The sequence below is a fragment of the Varanus komodoensis genome, unplaced genomic scaffold (genome assembly GCF_004798865.1).
Source record: "Varanus komodoensis strain SLA01 unplaced genomic scaffold, ASM479886v1 scaffold1, whole genome shotgun sequence".
Lineage (NCBI taxonomy): Eukaryota > Metazoa > Chordata > Lepidosauria > Squamata > Varanidae > Varanus > Varanus komodoensis.
The window spans coordinates 26,152,945-26,171,979 of NW_025335268.1; the positions used below are offsets into that span (position 1 = coordinate 26,152,945).

Consider the following 19,035-nt stretch of genomic DNA (forward strand, 5'->3'; position numbering starts at 1 on the left):
TATTAGACTCAACATGACTTGAGAGTAAGTTCATTGAACATAGTGATGCTTCGTTCTGACTGCACAGAATCAACTAGTAAAAAAGATTGAGCTTTAATCCAAGATCAACAACCAGCTGAAATATGGCCCTTAACTTTTAACTGGAAATACAAATGATCTTGCTAAGGAATGTTATTATGTTTAATATTGCTAGAGTGAAGTAAGAAGTATGAAATAGGAACTCTATCAAAGGACAATAGTATTCAACCTTTATGATTCTCCTCATTCTCTGATGTCCTATTTGTTAATGTGTCACTAACAATGGTAAAGCTTGAAAGCCCCATCACTCATCCATTGGCTATGCCTGTGGTTCAGTAGATGTCAAAAGATGTTTCAGAGATGTGATCTTTGTGTTCCCCAACCACTATATAACTGATGAATGGTAAATGTAGGTTCCATTACCAATGGCTATTTAGAATTATCAGAACCTCCCCTGCCAACAATCGCACAGTCCTTCCCAGTTCCAGCTCCATATTTTCAGACAGCAGCCAAGAACTTTGTTATGTTTTTAATTTAAGGGCATTTTGTGTGATACTTTTTCACAAAGTTTATAACATGGATATACACATATTTAGCCAATATCTACTATGATTATATAATGAGATGCAAAGTTACAACAAACCTGCTAGCGCGCGCGCGCGCGCTCGCTCTCTCTCTCTCTCTCTCTCTCTCTCTCTCTCTGTGGTAAATCTGCCCTAATAAAATAATCTGTCCCATACTTCTGTACTTACCCATGAAGTCCCTTTCATATGTTAAATTGACATGCATGTACAGGTGTTTTGGGTAAAGGTATGGAAAGAGCTTACACAAATACAAGCTGTGCAGACTCCATCCATACGATTGCGAACCTTCTGTATGTATAGTACCTTTCATACCTGTACCCTAATGCACAAATAGGAACAGAAGAGTGATTCTTCTCCCCCAGTATTAAGTTCTATGTAATATGTGAAAGGGGCTTTAAATTACTTTGTTTGCATGTCTATCCTTATTTACTTTTAACTGTTCTATTAGTTTTTCTGTGCTATACTTTACATGTTCCATGCATGCTTTAATACACTATCATTTACTTACCTAGCCAAACATACTATATTTACCAAAGGCATTTCCTATAACTAGGTGTAGAGACATGGTGACACGTGCGATTTTGTACTGAGTACCAAGCCAGGGTGGTGTTTTGCAAAGGAATAGCACCCTAGAATAACAGTTTTTCCGACTGCAGGCACAGAGTAACACAACTCATGATTTGGTGGTCAAACAGGCTATCCAGAACACAGCACAGTTCCCTGGTGACACCACAGTTTCAATTTTTTGTTTTCCCTATGGCAGAGTCCTTTGTGAAGCTGTCTGAATGCTGACAGTATGTGATAGTATGCCATATCAGGTGTTACTTTCTTCATAAAAGTTCAGACTGAACTAGTTATTAAGGGATACTTGCACTACCGATCATGTGCCCTTTGTCACTGGAGCACACTTGGCTGATGCAACTGTTGTCACGTGCATTAACAACTCATTAACAACCTGATTCGACTTACATTCTAAGTATGGAAAACACTCCCACATGCACGCCTCCTTTCTGTTCTTTATTTTATGCGTTACATTTCTTATTACCTAATTACATTTCTGTACTACTGAAGCAATTGTTCTGTGAGGTTGCACACTGATCCCTGTAATGGTTTCTGTTCATGTTTTCTCTTTGTATAGAGTAGGTGACTGAGACAGCTAGAGTCTGGGGTGTGCCTCTTATCCTTGTCTTCCCCATAAACTTGCAGGTAGTCTGGAAAAGAAGAAAGTGCAAGTTACAATTTTAAACTTATGCTCATCTGAACAATTGGTGGGGGAGGAAGAGGAGGAGCACTTGTGGCTGCAGACAGCCAGATGGCCAGCCAGGCCTCTGGTAACTCCAGCTCAGCCTGTCAGAACTGAAGTGAGCCACACCAGTTCAGTTATCAGTCGGTCACCATCACAGTTGCCTGCTTTTTCAAAGACTTACCAAATAAGAATGGGCCTGAGCACACCCCGTACGGGGGAGGTGTGCCAGCCACAGTGCTTTAGATTTCTCTACAGGCTTCTGACCATAATAGAGGACTATAAGAGCAGAAAGACTGATGTTGTCTGAAATGAATGAAAAAAGATTTAGGAAACATCTGGAGAGCTGGGTTTGCTTTGTTTCCATTCCTATGGAACCAGCTACAAGGCAACCTACCCACCTTAGGATTATTTTGGGGCATGCGTAGGAGGAGAAGGGGGAGGTTTGGTTTCAAATGGGCAGGTAGACAGCCGAGGTTCTGGTCTGCCAAGCCAAGCAGACCTGGGCAATTCCTATCAGCTGAATACCAGCCAGCAAGTTCAGGAGGGCTTGGAAAGGAGGCCTGGTTTGCTTTAACGACCTACCTGAAAAAAGTAAATCTGAGGTTTGCCAAAGGAGCTCCAGATGCACCTTCTGTTGTGGGTTCCTTTGAGTGATAACTGAGACTGTCATCGGGGACTGAGACATTTTCTGAAAGTATAGACAGGGAAAAGAACTTCAGCAAGTATCTGAGCAGCATCTTAGAAAAGTAACACATACCATGAATGGAAAAGCAAAATGCACCCCACCCCCCAAAAAAAATAAAAATAAAAAAGGAGGAAAATATGTTTTACAAGTAAGAATCCAAGGTGAACTCACCCATCACAATCTGTAGTTCCCTTGCTGTCACTTTCTTTCTTTTTCTTCACCTCATGTGACAAAAATGGCTGAAGCCTGCTGCAGAATGCCATGCATGTGACAAACAAAATATGCTAGAAAATGAAGCCAGACTACAAATCCCAAGTGAGTTCTGTAACCATGCACATGTGTAAGGGCTCTTGATATCATGTCTGAAGAAATTTCTCTGAAATAACCTATGCATTCTCCCAGAGTTCTCCAAAAAGGCTCTGAAAGAAATATCCATTTGTGAATCAAAATGATAGACAAGCTTACATATCACTTATTTTATCACCCTTACAGAGTAACTTCCTGGCTACCCCTTCTAGGCGAAGAGAAAGAAAAAGTGTTAAATGAAAACTACCATACTAATCACTGTATGACCAATGGAGCAAAGAACACACAGTCCATCCCACAAAAGTCAAGAACTCAACAAACAGGAATTGTGCAACCAACAACCACAGCCCATTCCTCCCCCTACTGCTTAGACCTACTTGACAGACTTATGTATGATGTCACTTTTTCCTTTCTTTCTCATTAGTTTATGAAGGTCATTACTCATTATTTAGCAAAAACGTATTTGTAGGTTGTCTAGGCTGACTCTGAACATTCTATAGGCTGGATCATTCTTCTCGTAGCTCTACTGTTGTACCAGAGCCTCACCTTCACTATTGTGCTCTTCTACATAAATAACATTCAGTTCACCTTCCTTCTAACATTTTGCTCCATTGGATTAAAGGACCTTTACGTCTGTTATTAGCAGTCTCAGAACCTCAAGTCAGCAGTTCATGCAAATACATGAGGCCCAAATAGCATACAGTTAACCATGCCTTCTTCAGCTGCAGATAATCATAGGGAGACTGTGAATGTCCCTGTTGATGGCAGATCCAAAATTACATAGTTGACCTTGACAAAGTTCTTGTGCACACTGAAGCCACTTCTCCAGAGTTTGCACTTGTTTTATGCCCTTCAGTAGAGTTATGTTCAAAAGACCTCCATCAATAAAAGAGCTTCAGGTAACAGGCCCACCTAAAACCAGGGCGAACCAATAAAATAACAACTTAAAAGCACCTCAAACAACAGTGGGACGTCTATTATGTGGCAAAACACATTCATGATGGCTGATGCAGTGTTCCATCAGATGCATAAAGGGTTCGGATGAACCAGCCTCTACAGCAAGAATTTTTTATTTCAGAACAAAGATGCCTTGCAGAACCATACACGATTTGTTGTTTGTTGTTACTCTCCCTGTACCAGACCTCTAGAAGTGCTGTCATTTGCACCGCAGAGACCACTGACACTAGCTCTTAAAAAGGAGAACAATTCTCATTTGAGGTCAACAGCTTCAGTTTCCACTGACAACATTATGGCTCAAGCAAGGCTTGAGTATGGTATGCACAGAGCATGTGTATATATGTTGTAAAATGTCCAGCGTGTTTCCAGACTAAGCTACTTGAACTGTGGTTGACTGAAATGGTACTTATGATGACAAGTTCCACTGATCTCAGAAGCATAATCTGTTTCCAACCCAGTATACTCATCCATAACTGGAACTGCTCCCATCCCCACAGTAACAATTCATCCTTCCATCCTTATTGTGATATTCAATCCTTATATATTTTAGCTCCTGCAACAACAAATCCAGCTACTATCTGCACACATTCATATTTATATAGCATTTATTTATTTTAAAAGGTTATGTCCAGAAAGGCATTGCCTTGTTTTACATTCTCTCTCTCTCTCTCTCTCTCTCTCTCTCTCTCTCTCTCTCTCTCTCTCTCTCTCTCTCTCTCTCTCTCTCTCTCTGCATTTTCTTTAGCATTAAAGCTGGAAGAGGAAAAGGCTGTTTCAGCATAGGGAGGAGAAGAGAGGGAGGGTACAAAGCTTGCCAGCCTCCTCTGCTGGAGAAGGCAAAGGAAACTGGCAGCAAAAGGGCTGTTTGCAGACTGAACAGAGCAAGAACTTGAGGAGGAGAAACAAGACTGGAGAAGGAGGGAGCAATTTATTGGAAATCTTCTGCTGGCACGTTAGAATAAGTTTGGTAGCGTCAGCAGGACCTGGGAGAATGCAGCATCAGCTTCTTGCTTGAACAATTCTAGCTGTTTAAGTGTTTCTGTTTCTGCCACTGTATGCTCCATTGCCAGCCTATGACACTTTGGTGCCAACAGAGGATGGGAAAAAACAGTTCTGCTGTTTTTTCATTTACTGTAACTCCCTAGCTCTGGCCTTTCTACCTATCTTTCTGCCTAGCAGTGCCTCTATGAGGTGTACTATTTTCATACAAATAACCAAAAAGCCTATGGGAGATGGTTAGGGGAAATGAAGATCCCTCATCATTTGAACATCCCCCGGTCTGCAGGTTTATTTAAAACTAGGGGCATCTTCAGGCTTTAATAACATTTCTCTACAAAAAGTTAAAGGGATAAATACCTTTCTTTTCAGAAACTGCCAGACTGTAAAGGCCTTTGTATTCTTGCACAAAGCATCCTGCACCTCTCTCTCTGAAACATGGCAGGCATGATCTTCTTTTAAAGGATCATCAGGCATGTACATTTCATTTAATTTTGAGATATACAAAAATCTGTTTATTTCCACTGTTAATCAATGGGAGGATAAAGATTTGGATTCCCAAACTAAGATTCAGATCCAAGTTGAAGAAGATGGTGCACAAATTGGTATGAACTGGATAAAGCTGTTTTCTGAATCACTGATTTGGGATCCAAATCAGATATTGTGGCTGGTGCACATCCCTCATATTTATTTATATCCCCCCTGCTCAACATACTGGACATGGATTACAACAACAAAAAGTAACTTTTTTATGATTGCAGAATCAGAGATGCTGGATACCTTAATAGGAAATATTTTCAATGTAAATGGAAGAATTCAAATGCACAGAAAACATAATGTTCACCTATGCTTATTTTACTTTTACAGATATAATGAAAGTATATCATTTGATTTAAATACAGTTTAAATGTAGTTTGTTTCAATCTAAAACCTTGTTTTGAGGAAGGCAGGATAGCATTTATTTCTTCGACTACGAGGAATATGCAGAACCATCTATTCAGCACATGGGGTTTCTTCCTTGTTGTTTCCACCGGGAGGTCTAGTCTATCTTCCCCAGACAATTAGGTTTAAAAAATAAAGTAGACAGCTTATAACTGTGCTCTAAAGTAATGTAACAAGGAGGATGCTTTTAAATTAAATGAGAGCTTTGAAACACTGTGATAATCAGCTTGAATAAAACACCAGTCACACTTCTATACCCAGCACTTTAATTAGCTCTAATTACAATTTTGCTATTAAGCAAGATGGCTCTCTTGTGCAGACCAGCAAAATCTCCAGCTTGGCTTTGGGAGTTACTGCAAGTTTACTCCAATTTAAAACTTGTAGTGAAGTGCCTTAAAAATGCAATACTTATAGTAAGCTTTTGGTTGCACAACAGTTCCTCAAGAATACAAGCAGTACTTTTTCCACTTTATGTTGCCAATGAACTCATGGATCTGCTTCAGATAATTGGGTAATTTACTTGAAGCAGGGGCCTTTTAGTAGGATGATCAGCAACCTGTTTCTCAGCTGGCCTCAAGTACTTAAAGTTAAACCTGAAGTTTTCTTATTAGGCATTGTACCTGATGATCTTAGTAAACAAGCAATGTATTTGACTCTACGTGTAACTACTGAGGCGGGGATTGCATTTGCCCAACACTGGAAGAGTGAAGAACCACCTTCTGATGAACTGATTCTAAAACAGATCTTGGACTGTGTGGAAATGGATAGACTGACTTTGTCACTGAGGGAGAAAGAAGATACAGACTTCTATCAAATCTGGGATTCTTTTTATTATTGGCTAGAGAAACGGGACTATGCATAGACCTAAATATGTTTATAGTTTAACATAAAAAGAAAAAATGTGGGGGGCTGACTCAGTAGGTCTGATGTTTTTGATGATGGATGCTTCTTAGTTTCTTTTTGTTAGGTATATTAAGAATAAAACTTATTCACAAAAAAAGTACTTAAAGGAAGGCCATAGCTTAGAAGTAGAGCACATGTTTTACATACAAAGTTATGGAGATGTCCCCAGGCATCTCCAGGCACAGCCGGAAAGTGATCCTTCTTAAAACTTCATAGCCACCCAGAAAAGCAGCCTGGCTAAATTTAATAAAGAAATCAACGCTGGAAAGCTGCTGCCAGCCAGTGGCAACAATACTAGGTTCGATGGTCTGACTCAATATAATGCAACTTCTATGCTCCTATGTTGCTTCCCAAGTTCTGCTTATCAATTCTTGTGTGAAGACACTCATCAACATGTTCTTTGTACTCTTGCAAGCACAGCAACATGCTAATGTGCATCAACCACAAACCACAAATTAATTTAAAGAGCATAGTACAAGGAAACATCCGTTCACTTTAACACTGGATTACTTGAATGCGCTCTATGTGGGGCTGCCTTTGAAAACAGTCCAAACCATGCAACTTGCCCAAAATCAGGCAGCACGCCTGCTGACAAGGATGGGAGTTCGTGAGCACTTCGTGCTGGTCTTACGCAGGCTACACTGGCTGCTGGTTGCCATCCAGGCCCAGTTCAAAGGGCTCACAATAACATACAAAACCCTAAACAGTTTGGGGCCAGGTTAACTGAGGGAGCACCTTTCTCCATATGTACCAGCCAGTTTGCTGCGGTCTTCCTCTGAAGCCCTCCTCTGTATTCCTCAACCTAACAAAGTGAGGGGGGAGACTGCAAGGAAGAGGAATTTTTGGAAGCACAGCACCCCAACTCTGGAATTTGATTCCACTGGAAGGCTCGTTGGTACCTACTTTTCTTGCTTTTAGATGCCAACTTAAGATGTTCTTGTTCCATTGTTATTTTAATAGGTGAATTGTTGATTTTAATGATTTTAAAAAAGATGTTATACTATTAAATGCTGCTGCCTTCATGTTTTTAATATAAATGATAGATACTGATCTGAATTAAATTATAATTAATTTATGGAGTTTTCGGATCCTTTATATAATGTTTATTTTGTTTGTTATATTGTTTTTGTCTTAATTACGTTTAGTAGTTATTTATGGATTTTTATTGCTATTGGACTTATTGTAATTGCGGAGTTTATTGTATATTGATGTTTATTATATTTTATTTATGTATTTATTTAAAACATTTGTACCTCGTCCTATACTTAAAAGCTCAGGATGATCCAACAACAAAGGCACAGCATAATATCAGTAATAAAAACCCAACTAAAATAAAAAAAAATAAATCTTAAAATAATGAAAAGGTTTTGGCCTGATGCCGAAAAGAATAAAGTGTCGGCACCAGGCACTCCTCTCTGGAGAACCACAGGGTGCCACCACAGAGAAGGCCCTCCTCTGGGTAGCCACTCTCCTAATCTCTTTCAAAGAGAGCTCCTGAAGAAGGGCCTCCAATCCAGATCTTAAGGGGAAGGCAGGCACATTGGGAAGGATATGCTCCTTCAGATAACCAGGTTCTAAACTGTTTAGGATTTTATAAGTTATCACCAACTCCTTAAATTGGGTCTGGACTTCAGTTGGTAACCAGTGTAGATTGTAAAGAACTGGCATTATATTAGCATATCTGCCCGTCCCTGTTAGCATCCTGGCTGCTCTATTTTGGACCAACTGAAGTATCCGGACTGTCTTCAAGGACAATCCCACATAGAGTGTGTTACAGTAGTCCAGCTGGGAGGTTACCAGGGCATGAGCCATCATTGCTAGGCTCTGCTCATCCAGGTAAGGGCACAGCTGATGAACCAGCCAAAGCTGAAGAAAAGTGCTCCTCTCCACCACAGCCACCTGGAGTTCCAGGGACAGCTCTGGGTCGAGGAGCACTCCAAACTGTGCACCCTGTCTGTTAGGGCGAGTGCAACCCTGTTCAGGACAGAGCAAAGATCATTTACCTGGGAAGTTGATCCACCTACCAACAGGACCTCTGTCTTGTCAGAATTAAGCCTCAATTTATTGGCCCTTATCTAGCCCATCACATGGGACAGACACTGGTTAAGGACAGCCACTGTCTGACCTGGATTGGATGTAAAAGAGAGGCAGAACCAGATGCCATCAGTGTACTGGTGACTCCGCAGCCCAAACCCCTGGATGACCTCTCTCAGAAGTTTCACGTAGATGTTAAAAGCATGGGGGATAAAATGGAACCCTGTGGAACTCCATGGCAAAGCTGCTATGGTGCAGAGCCACAATCCCCCAGTACGATCTTCTGGAATCAGCTGACCAGGTAGGAATGGAACCACCGCAAAGTGGTGCCCCCAACCCCCAACTCTGCTAGCCTATCCAAAAGGATACCATGCTCGATGGTATCAAAAGCTGCTGAGAGGTCCAGCAGAGCCAACAGGGATGTACTCTCCCTGTCCCTCTCCCTGCACAGGTCATCATACAGGGCAACCAAGGCAGTTTCAGTCCCACTGCCAGGCCTGAGACCAGACTGGAATGGGTCCAGATGATCTGACTAGTCAGATACATACCAGTTTGGCACCCTCATCCATAATTAAGTCATGGATGAGGGATGTTTTATTATGGATTAACCTGGCATTCAACAGCAAGCCTGAGGGCCGGTTGACATCACTACCTTGTATCTTCCAGCTGCGGGAAGAACCAGAAGTGGGGATAGATACGAACCATCTGCCCCGCCCTTCTTCTGCAATGACTTGTTAATCCATATACTGCATCTTATATATGGATTTTATTATGAGGTAAGCTGCCCAGAGAGCATATAGCTAGTGCAGCAGCATATAAATTGAATAAATAAAGAATAAATTGCATCCATGTCAAACCACAAATTCATTAAAAGATCATACCACAGAGAAGCATTATTCACTTTAATATTGTGCCTACAGTTTATTAAATTTGACTATCACTGAAAACCAAAGCTGTAGAAATAAAATAATTCTATATCAGTACAGACTTAATAGAAGATTTTTTTGAAAAAGATGAAAAGTTTACTGGAATTTTAGTTTAGATGCAAAACAGAGATTATACTAATTAGCAGTAAGATGTACTGTAGACATCAGCAGGAAGGAGGTTTACAATAGAAATCTGTGAGGAACAATTGTACAATTAATAACAAAGATTAAGAGTCTGGCCACTCAATGCAAAAGATAATGTTAGGATACTCCATGCTGACGTAACTTTTAGGAATGTCAAAAAAAGCAGAGCATGAACTAAGTTAGGAAAGACAATACAAAGAGCCCTGCTAGATGAGACCAAGGACCCAACTAGTCCAACAATCTGTTTGTAAAGGGGTCAATCAACTGCCTGTAGGAAACCCACAAGCAGAACATTGGAGCAATCAAACTCTATAAGGACAATGTGATATTGGTAGTTCTACTTTTGATTTTTCCCCTAATTTTCCCAACATGGAATTTGCCTTCTCCACAGCAACTAAACAATGGGTTACCTATTTCATCAAGCAGTCCACCACAATGCCAAAATCTTTTTATTGGTCAGTCACCATTTGCTTAGATCCAATCATGGACATAAAGTTGGGATTTTTCCTTTTTTTCTCAATATGTATCAGTTTACACTGAGTTGCAGTTACCATCTTAATGCCCATTCTCCCAGTTTGCAGAGATTTTTTCAAAGCTCTTCATACGCCCTTTTTTAACCATGCTAAATAATTTGATCTCATCAGAATACCTGATGAGTTACTTTACTGCTTATTCCTTATTCAAAATAATTTATGAACAAGTGATAAAGCACTGGTCCCAGTGCAGGGGCGCAGAGTTTACATCTATGGGGGATTTCACCACCCACACTAACAGTACACCAACACCAAAGACCACCAACTAGTGTACACCAGCACTGGAGACCAAATGAGCTTTTAAACAAATACTTTGTTAAATTGATATTTTGTACATAAAGAATTAATAATATTTTCTTTGGGAGCTTTTTCAAGACTGCTTAGTGACAATTATTTAAGACTCAAGAGAAACAGTTACTGTTACATGCCTCTGAGGTCACCTTTTACCTCATACCAATTCCCTAATCCTCCAGCCCTGCCAAATTTCCTTACAACCAGGTACAGCTTCTGGCTTCAGTCTGCTCAGACTGTACTTCTTTCCTCCTTCCAAACATACATAGACAATGGTTCATCAATTGAAAGCTTTATCAAATTAATGCCAACCAAGCAGACTGGCAACAAATGCAGCATATTGTTGAAGTCAACAACAACACCCTAGCTTAGAGCATTAGCCATTAAAGACATGTGACCGATTAGTGAGAAGTTGATGTGAAACAGAATACCCCTCCTCCCTTCCAGACTCTAATAGCCAAAATCCACCTCTAAGGTGGGCCCTCTTCCTTGGGGGTCTGATCTCTTGGAGTACTTGACACTTCTCCGCTGGCCTGCATCTTTAGCTGTCACCCTACCAGGGATTACTGATGGCTGATCCACCTCCATCTCAACAACAGGTTCACTTTGTCTTCCCATAGTGTCTATGACTGAATGAGTCTCTGAGCTGAATGAGGCTTATCTTTGGGTCCACTGGCAGTGGTCCCTCAGCTGCAGATGCCAATCCATCTTCTTCCTCCAAGTCAGAAGCTGTTCCTACTTCCCTTGAATGTTCTTTGGCAGGAGAAATGGGTCCAAGCACTACAGCTCCTGTTCTTCACCTGCCACCTAAGCTTATCCCACAGGGAAACAATAGCATAATAATGAAATCTTAAATACTCACATTGTCCTCAGTCTTCTGCTAGCCTAAACACAAAATATCCACTAAGGGACCTGCTCTATCTCTGCCTACGGACTAACACTAAGTGCGTGCCAGCTGTCATAACTTAATCTTCATTTATACTCTTTTCCATCTAGTTAGAATTCCCAATCTGAACTGAATTCATCTGAGCAAGGTCCCATCTAATAATTTTCAAAGTGATTATCTCTCCTTTCCCCCACCACTTCAAGACATCATTAAACAAAAACGACATAGGTCTTTTTAGCAACAAAACAAAGCCTCAGACCTATTCATATTTATTAAAACTTCACAGAGGCTGCACAAAGCACACGTTACAGAACTACAATAGCTGTATACAGGGCATTTCTTCACAACACCCTTCCATTGCAAGGTGCAGGACAGGGCAAAGAACCTCCAAAGAACAAACATTAAAATATGCAGCATGCAACTGAACCTCACTTTGTTCATCACGTCTAAGTGTCTGGGTCCACGACTGGAATTAGGGTCACCACGCATGAACATGGGAGCTTTAAATCTTCCCACTCAGCTAATCCCTCCTCTTGAGATTAAAAAAGGTAGTGTAGATCAGCTGCACTATGTTCATACACACTTGGTCCTAAGATGCCTATGATACAATAATTATAAAACTAGTCCCTTCATCACCCATACAAATTCATATTGTTACTTATGCAAGCTATAGAGAAAGACACTAATAAAACAACACTATAAAATATACCAGTTACTGAAGCATGCTGGCAACATTCATAAGAAGAAACAATAAAGATCATTCATTTTAAGTTTCAGGTAAATTTCAGTAACTTTTAAAACAGTGTTCAATAAACTTCCAGATAATGCTTGTCCCAAAAATGGACTCAGTATGAATAATGAAACCAAAACCTTTAGAAACAACAACAAAAAAACAGCCAATATCTAAGAGAAGCTTGCCAGGACAATCATTGCTGATGATGCTTAAATGCAGCAGAAATTAATGTTTTTGTACCTTCTTAATTTAGTTATGGTCTCAGTCTCATTTCTTCCAAGCAAAAACAATAGCCATCACCAATATCAATCAGCAGAATGCCAGAGAAAACACTGGCAGCATTGACTCATGCATTTAGAACATTAAAATCAGTAAGAAAGTTCTCCAAAGCAATTCCGTCCCAACTATGAATTAAAAAATGACTGAAGACAGTTAGTCAATGTTTCTGAAATTTCTCAAAATAAAGGAACAGCTGGTAAATCAAATAACTTTGCAAACTTGACTTGAAATCTGTGTTCTGCAGTCTCTGGCAAGAGTTGAAGATCACTGTTCCAAAAGTCAGTCTCATAAATTGATTTGTCCTGACTCTGGGGGATGGTGGAGGACAGGAAGGCCAGGAGGAATGTTGTCCATGGGGTTGCAATGGGTCGGACAGGACTTCGCGACTAACAACAACATTACAATTTGGCATTTATGAATTTGTATGCTTTGGCACTCTGAAGTAAGGTTTAAAGTAGATATTCCAATTTCCCCCCACTCATATACACTTAAACTAAAGCAGCTTTCCATTCTAAAAGAAATGACACCTTAGACATTTAAGCAAATGAATGTATGATACATGAGTGAGATGCATCCTTTGTGAAATCTCATAAAATAAGAGTGGACATGTCCACCTGGCTGGAGGGCAAGGCACAATTAGCATGTGCCATCACCTCTCCATCTGCCCTAAATACTGTGCAAGAACTTCAGAAGCTGCCAGGAGCAGGAGCGGGGGGGGGGGGGGAGGCAGCTACCATCTACCTCTTCAGTCACAGCTGAGTGAATTCAGCCTATTTTCCACTTGTGTCGCCTTGGTCTATGCATATTGCCTCACAGTGCAAGCTAATATACTGGAAGAAGATCCTTAGATTGTTAAAAGTATGCAAGTCAGACTACAGCTTTCATTCATTAAAGGATAAGGGGTAAAACAGCCCCTCCCTCAAAGAAAAGGAAAGGAAACAGTTTATGCTCTATGTTAAACTACCTGAAAGTGGGGTTTCAAACTTATTTGGAGGCTCAAGGATCCCTATCGTGTTTGCTAGACAACATTGTCATAGGAATAATCTTCACCTCTTTAATCTTGTGGAATCAAGAGAGAAGGCCGAAAGGACAGGTGGATCAGATAAGGCCATGTGCGCTGGGGAACACTTCTAGGGGCACTTGGAACCTAAGAAAAGAATATATGAGGAGATGGACCATTGGCACCTTTCGAGAACCCAGGAAGGTAGAAGAAAAATTAGAGTTGAGATAGAGTCTCAAGCTGCTCCAGGTAGGCAAGAATCATTAAGTTCCAGCTTGTGTACATGGTAGATGCTCAACATGTAAAACTGGAACCTTTGAGTTTTAGTGAGACACTTCTCAGGCCTTTATCTACAATCCAATCAACTAAAATATACCAACAATAGCCTTCAAACTCCACCAACAGTTTCTCCACATATTTAAGCATTTTATTGTCTCATTCTTCTTCTCAAGAACCTACTTCTGAAATGCTGGTAGTAACTAACAATCTAGTGAATGCCTTCCATAGTCAATCTCATGGTCATTTTATTGCTGTTGTAATTAAATGCCATCAATTTGCCTCCTTGCAGCAAATCCATGAATGAATGTCCAAAATGTCCTTCTCCTTGATAACCCTGCTCAGCTTTGTAAACTCAAGGCTGTGGCTTCCTTTACGGAATTGATCAATCTCATAGCTGATCTTCCTCTTCTTCTTCTGCCTTTAACCATCCCTAGCATTATTGTCTTCTCCAGTGAGTCTTTCTTTTCAGGTATGAAAGAGAATTTAATTAAGCTGTGCGTTTGTCTAGACTTTTTTTCTGGAAGGGTGTGTGTCTTCCATTATTTGTCACTGTCACTCATTTTCAGGGTGAAACTTCTGGAGGTCAAAGCAAAGCTGATAGGGGAGCAAGATGGGAAAAAGGCAAAGAGGAGGCAAGTGCCATGTGACCAAACATCCAGAGGAGAATGGGAGGAAGAATGGTCTGAGCACAGTGCTGACTGCAGCAGCACACCCACAATATACTGACCCACAACACCCACGAAGCATGGCACACTGATCCTATGTATGCTGGAATCACACCTTGCCCTTGTGTTTCAGAAAAACACAGAGCAGTAAAACATTCAGGTAAGACGCAACCAAACCTTTATTGCAGGCACCGTACTGCACACACACACTCCATGCTTGAATCTAAGTAGTATCCTTGAGGCTGACTAGGACCACACATACACACGCACCCCAACCAGCTATTGACAACATGCTGCACACAGATACTTAAACAAAAACTCATATCAAGGAGTGAAACAAGGACCCCAACATTCCAAGCGGAAGCAGCACAAACATAAACATGGCCTGCCCACCAGTTTAAGGACAACTTTCAAATGTGAACATACTTGCCACAACACTGGGGCAAACATGCTCACGCCACCTTACATTCAGATGTAACCATGACTCGGGCAGGCCCAGAAAGCAGCAACATATACAAAGCTGGTATGTAGCACTGCATTGGGATGGGCAGTCTCCAGTGAGTCTTGTCTTTTAAAGATGTGCCCAAAGTATAATTGCTCCAATTTCATCATTTCCGTTTCCAGGAAAGTTCTGGCTTGATTGCTGTAGGACCCACTTGTTTGTCTGTCAGCTCCGGCACTGACAATGCCCTCTTTTAGCACCATGTTATATATGCATCAATGTTCGTCCTGTCAGCTTTCTTCACTGTCCAGCCTTCACACCCATGTATAATGATCAGGATATTGTGGATGAACTTGGCCTTGGTCTCCAGTGAAATTGTCCTTACCATTGATCATCTTTTCTAGTTACTTCATTCTTCTTTCACTTTCACCAGGAGGCATTTCAATTAATACTGACAGTAATATGGTATCATCTGCACATCTAATATTAATGTATCCTTCAACAATTTTACTGCTCCTGTTTCTCATCCTACTCCAGTTTTCTTTATGCTATGCCATATGCACAGACTGAACGAATAGAAAATAAACTACACATCTGCCTATAAGAAACCATTCTGCCACTGTAATAATTCTTTTTGTCTTCATTCTGTTTGATAGTTACTAAAGAGTTGGAATCTAACTCTATTTCTGTCACCTCTTGCTTTTGCTTCCTTCTCCCTTGTCCTTAGCAATTTTGAGTATTTCTTCTGTCATCTAGGATTTTTCTTTCTACAGTTGTCTGTCTGATTGCCTCAAGTATGTATTCGTGATAAACTGACAGCCGTCTTCACATAATTCTATAAATCTTTCTCCTGTTTGTTTCTGACCTGTAAGCTAAATTTCCCCCACAAGAATTGATTGTGCTTTGTTTCCTATTTTGTTCTAAAACCCTATGATAATCACCATATCTAGTTTTGGTGTGTTAATTCCTCTTGGACATTAGTACAAATATTTTTGATTTCTTCTTCAGCATCTGTTGTTGAGCACAGATTGAACGATGGTTATGTTGATAGGTTTTCCAAGAATTCTAATTGGTATTATTTGGTCAGACTCTGCATTATAGCCCCCCAATGTTTGTGCTAATTCTTGCCTCAGTATTATGATTCTTCTAAAGTTATCACTTCTAGACTAAAACATTTTGTTTGTCCAACCAGAAATGTCCCACTCCTGTCCAGTTTAGTGAATTCACTCCAAGTACTATGATGTTTAATGGTTCCATTTCTTGTTTTACAGTCTTTACTTTGCCTTCATTCATACTTACTTTCCGTTTTCCAATTGTACATGTTGTGCACGATCAGCCTTTCCTGTGAATGTCAGCCACTGGACTTCCTTTTGGCTTTGATCTAGTTGCATCATTACCAAGAGCACTATTTGTATGTGTCCTTTGTTCTCCCCCCCCCCCCCTTTCATTCTGGACTGCTTCATTATAGGGTTTACAAGGTAAGAATATTCACATGTGTTTTAGCATTGCTTGCTTTTGCACTGTAGTAACCAGAGTTAGCCTGAGTGTCCCTGCAGTTGTCTCTGGAAGATCATTCACCAGTGTCACCTTCTACCTCTGCTGCTACTGCCCAGTTTCGGGCATTTCTCTTGCACCATCATCATTACAGATATCCCGTGCCCTTCTGGTGATGAGACTGCTACTCATTTAAGGTGGTGGGTACATTCTATTCTGGTGTTTCAGCTTTGACCATTTTGCTCTGGGTGACCCTGCTAGGAAACCAGTGTAGAGAGACAGTCTGGCCTCCTGGAGGCATTGCTCTCAGTTTCTCTGGCACTTTCAACCCCCCCCCCCCCTTCCCACCACCACATTTAGGTATGCAATCGAGAGGGGACATTTGTAAAACATTTTACAGTTATATTTTCTAAGAGCACAAAGAAGACTTAAAGAAAAGATCAGTGAAAAGAACACATGAGAGCACAACTAAAACCATTAATCTCCCTTACCTGTATCTTTGCTGTGGAGATTGTTTTTCAGTTGACTTACAAACATGTCCAATGTAATACAAAGGAAAGAATAAAAAGTTCCAGTTTGTTGCAAACCATGTCAAAGTGAAGGGTGCATCAAATTTCTTAAAGGTCAGTTTTGCTAGCTGGGTTGAACCTGACCAGGAGGAACAGACGCCAAGTACCACCACCACACCCCAGAAAATTTTCTTAAGCTGGATCACAGAGCATGTCCAACAACATCGGCTCCCTCTTCCAGCAGCTTCCATGCCAGCTTGGGCCTGGGCTTCTGCTGGTGCTGGAGAATCATGGGAACGCTCATCCCCTGAAAAGAAGAGAGGGGGAAAGGGGAGGGAGATGAGTTAAATGGAAACCAGTGAAGAATACTCTGCAGCATTTTACATTCCAAGCAGAGAGTTATCAGCTACATCATGCATTGTTCTCTACCCAAGTAAAAATGTAATATACAACATTGTCTTAAACTACGACTAAGTTTCAGATCCCATTATTGCATGAATTATATTAATCCAAGACAAACAGTACTCAAATAAAGTCAATGGAATGGAATGAAAACCTATAGAAATATGTCAATTTGACACACAGACTACATACAGAAAGCATAATATTGCTGAGGTACAAACAAGAATTATTTGGTTTCATAAAAGTTCCAAAACTCAAGTGTGTCTTTTTTAATCAGTTTGCAATTCTGTAAATAACAAGAGTAAGCAGTTCATTCTGCACGAAATCATCTTGCTTTTCTCCTCTATATCCAAACTACAAAAGCCTAGAGATTTCATTCTAAGAGAGAGAGAGAGAGAGAAACCTGAAAAGAATCTGTAATGCACACCAGAGGTAAAATAAATAAGGCTATTATTGCCAAGTCACAAGACAGGCATAATATAAGGAAACATAGCCAGTTGAAAAATATTATATCCTCTGCGCTCAAATTATCCTACCACTGGAATACAAAATGAGCATATAATAGGGGAAGAAATAACTACAGAATACAAATCAAAGCATTAATATACATTTTTAGGCAGAATAATACAGAAGGCCCATGCAAATCTTACTAGCTCTCATAACTCTCTTTGTCTTTGTTCTCTTAGGTATACCTCTTAAAGGAGATGGTAGTTCCAGAAAAAACCCTAACATGAACCCCAATGATGATACTACATTTAAGCTAGTAGCCAACACCCCTTCCAGGGCATGCTTGAATGGGTGGTTCAGGGACTCTTAAATGATATGTTATATTGTTATATGATATTTTATATTGTTATTTATTTTATATTGTTATTTTGCCCATTTGGATAACCTTTGTTGGGAGTGGGAGATGGAGAGCAGAGTCCTGTTCATTCCTTGGACCTATTAGCAGCTTTCAAATGATTGACTTTTGTATCTTTCTGGATAGGTTGTCTGGGTTGGGAACTGAGAAGCACTGTGCTACAGTGGTTCTGCTCTGATTTGGATGGCCAATTCCAGAAGGCTGTGGTTGAGACACTGTGGCCTGGAAGCTATGTTGCGGGGTTCCACAGGGCTCTATTCTATCCTGCATAGTGTTTATCATCTACATCAAGCTGCTGGGGGTGGTTATCTGGAGATGTTGCTGATGTGCCATCAGTATGTGCACACTACCCGGCTTGATCTCTGCTTTTCATCAAATCCAGGTAAGACATGACTATTCTCAAACAGTGCCTGGCCACAGTAATGGTCTGGATGAGAACCAATAAAGTGAGATCAACCCAGATAAGACAGAGGTTAGTGATTGGTTTGTGTTTTATTCAACCTGCTCTAGAAGAAGCTGCCCTACCCGTAAAGGATCAGGTCCATAATTTGGAGCTGCTCTTAGATCCACTATCATTACAAGAGGTGGAGGTGGCCTTGGTGGCCCCGTGCACCTTTTATTTGCCTAGGCTGACATACCACGAGATAGCCTAGCTACAGTTATCTATGCTCTGGTAACATCTCATCTGGATTACTCCAATGCATTATATGCTGCTTTTACTCCAATGCATTACATGCTGCTTTTGAAAACACTGGGAACTTCAGCTGCTGCAAAGCAGGGCAGCAAAACTGTTAACAGCGAGTGATCATCATGATCATACTATGCCAGTATGTTTACCATCTGCACTAACTGCCAGTTTATCTCCGTGCTCAAAGTGCTGGTATTAGCATCCAGAGCTGTAAATGCTACCTAAAGAACT

General features: G+C 40.6%; 1 protein-coding gene across 2 annotated transcripts in view; it reads right to left on the reverse strand.

Annotated features, from left to right (window-relative positions):
• The window catches only part of SLC35F3 (solute carrier family 35 member F3), a 135,824-nt gene that overhangs the window by 35,488 nt on the left and 81,301 nt on the right, over positions 1–19,035 (reverse strand). The window contains exon 4 of one of the 2 annotated variants that reach the window (XM_044420194.1): positions 16,835–17,151. In XM_044420194.1, coding sequence (XP_044276129.1) covers positions 16,835–17,151 — 317 coding nt within the window. Of the gene's footprint in view, positions 1–16,834; positions 17,160–19,035 lie in introns of both variants that reach the window. The other variant, XM_044420203.1, reaches the window with a different exon arrangement.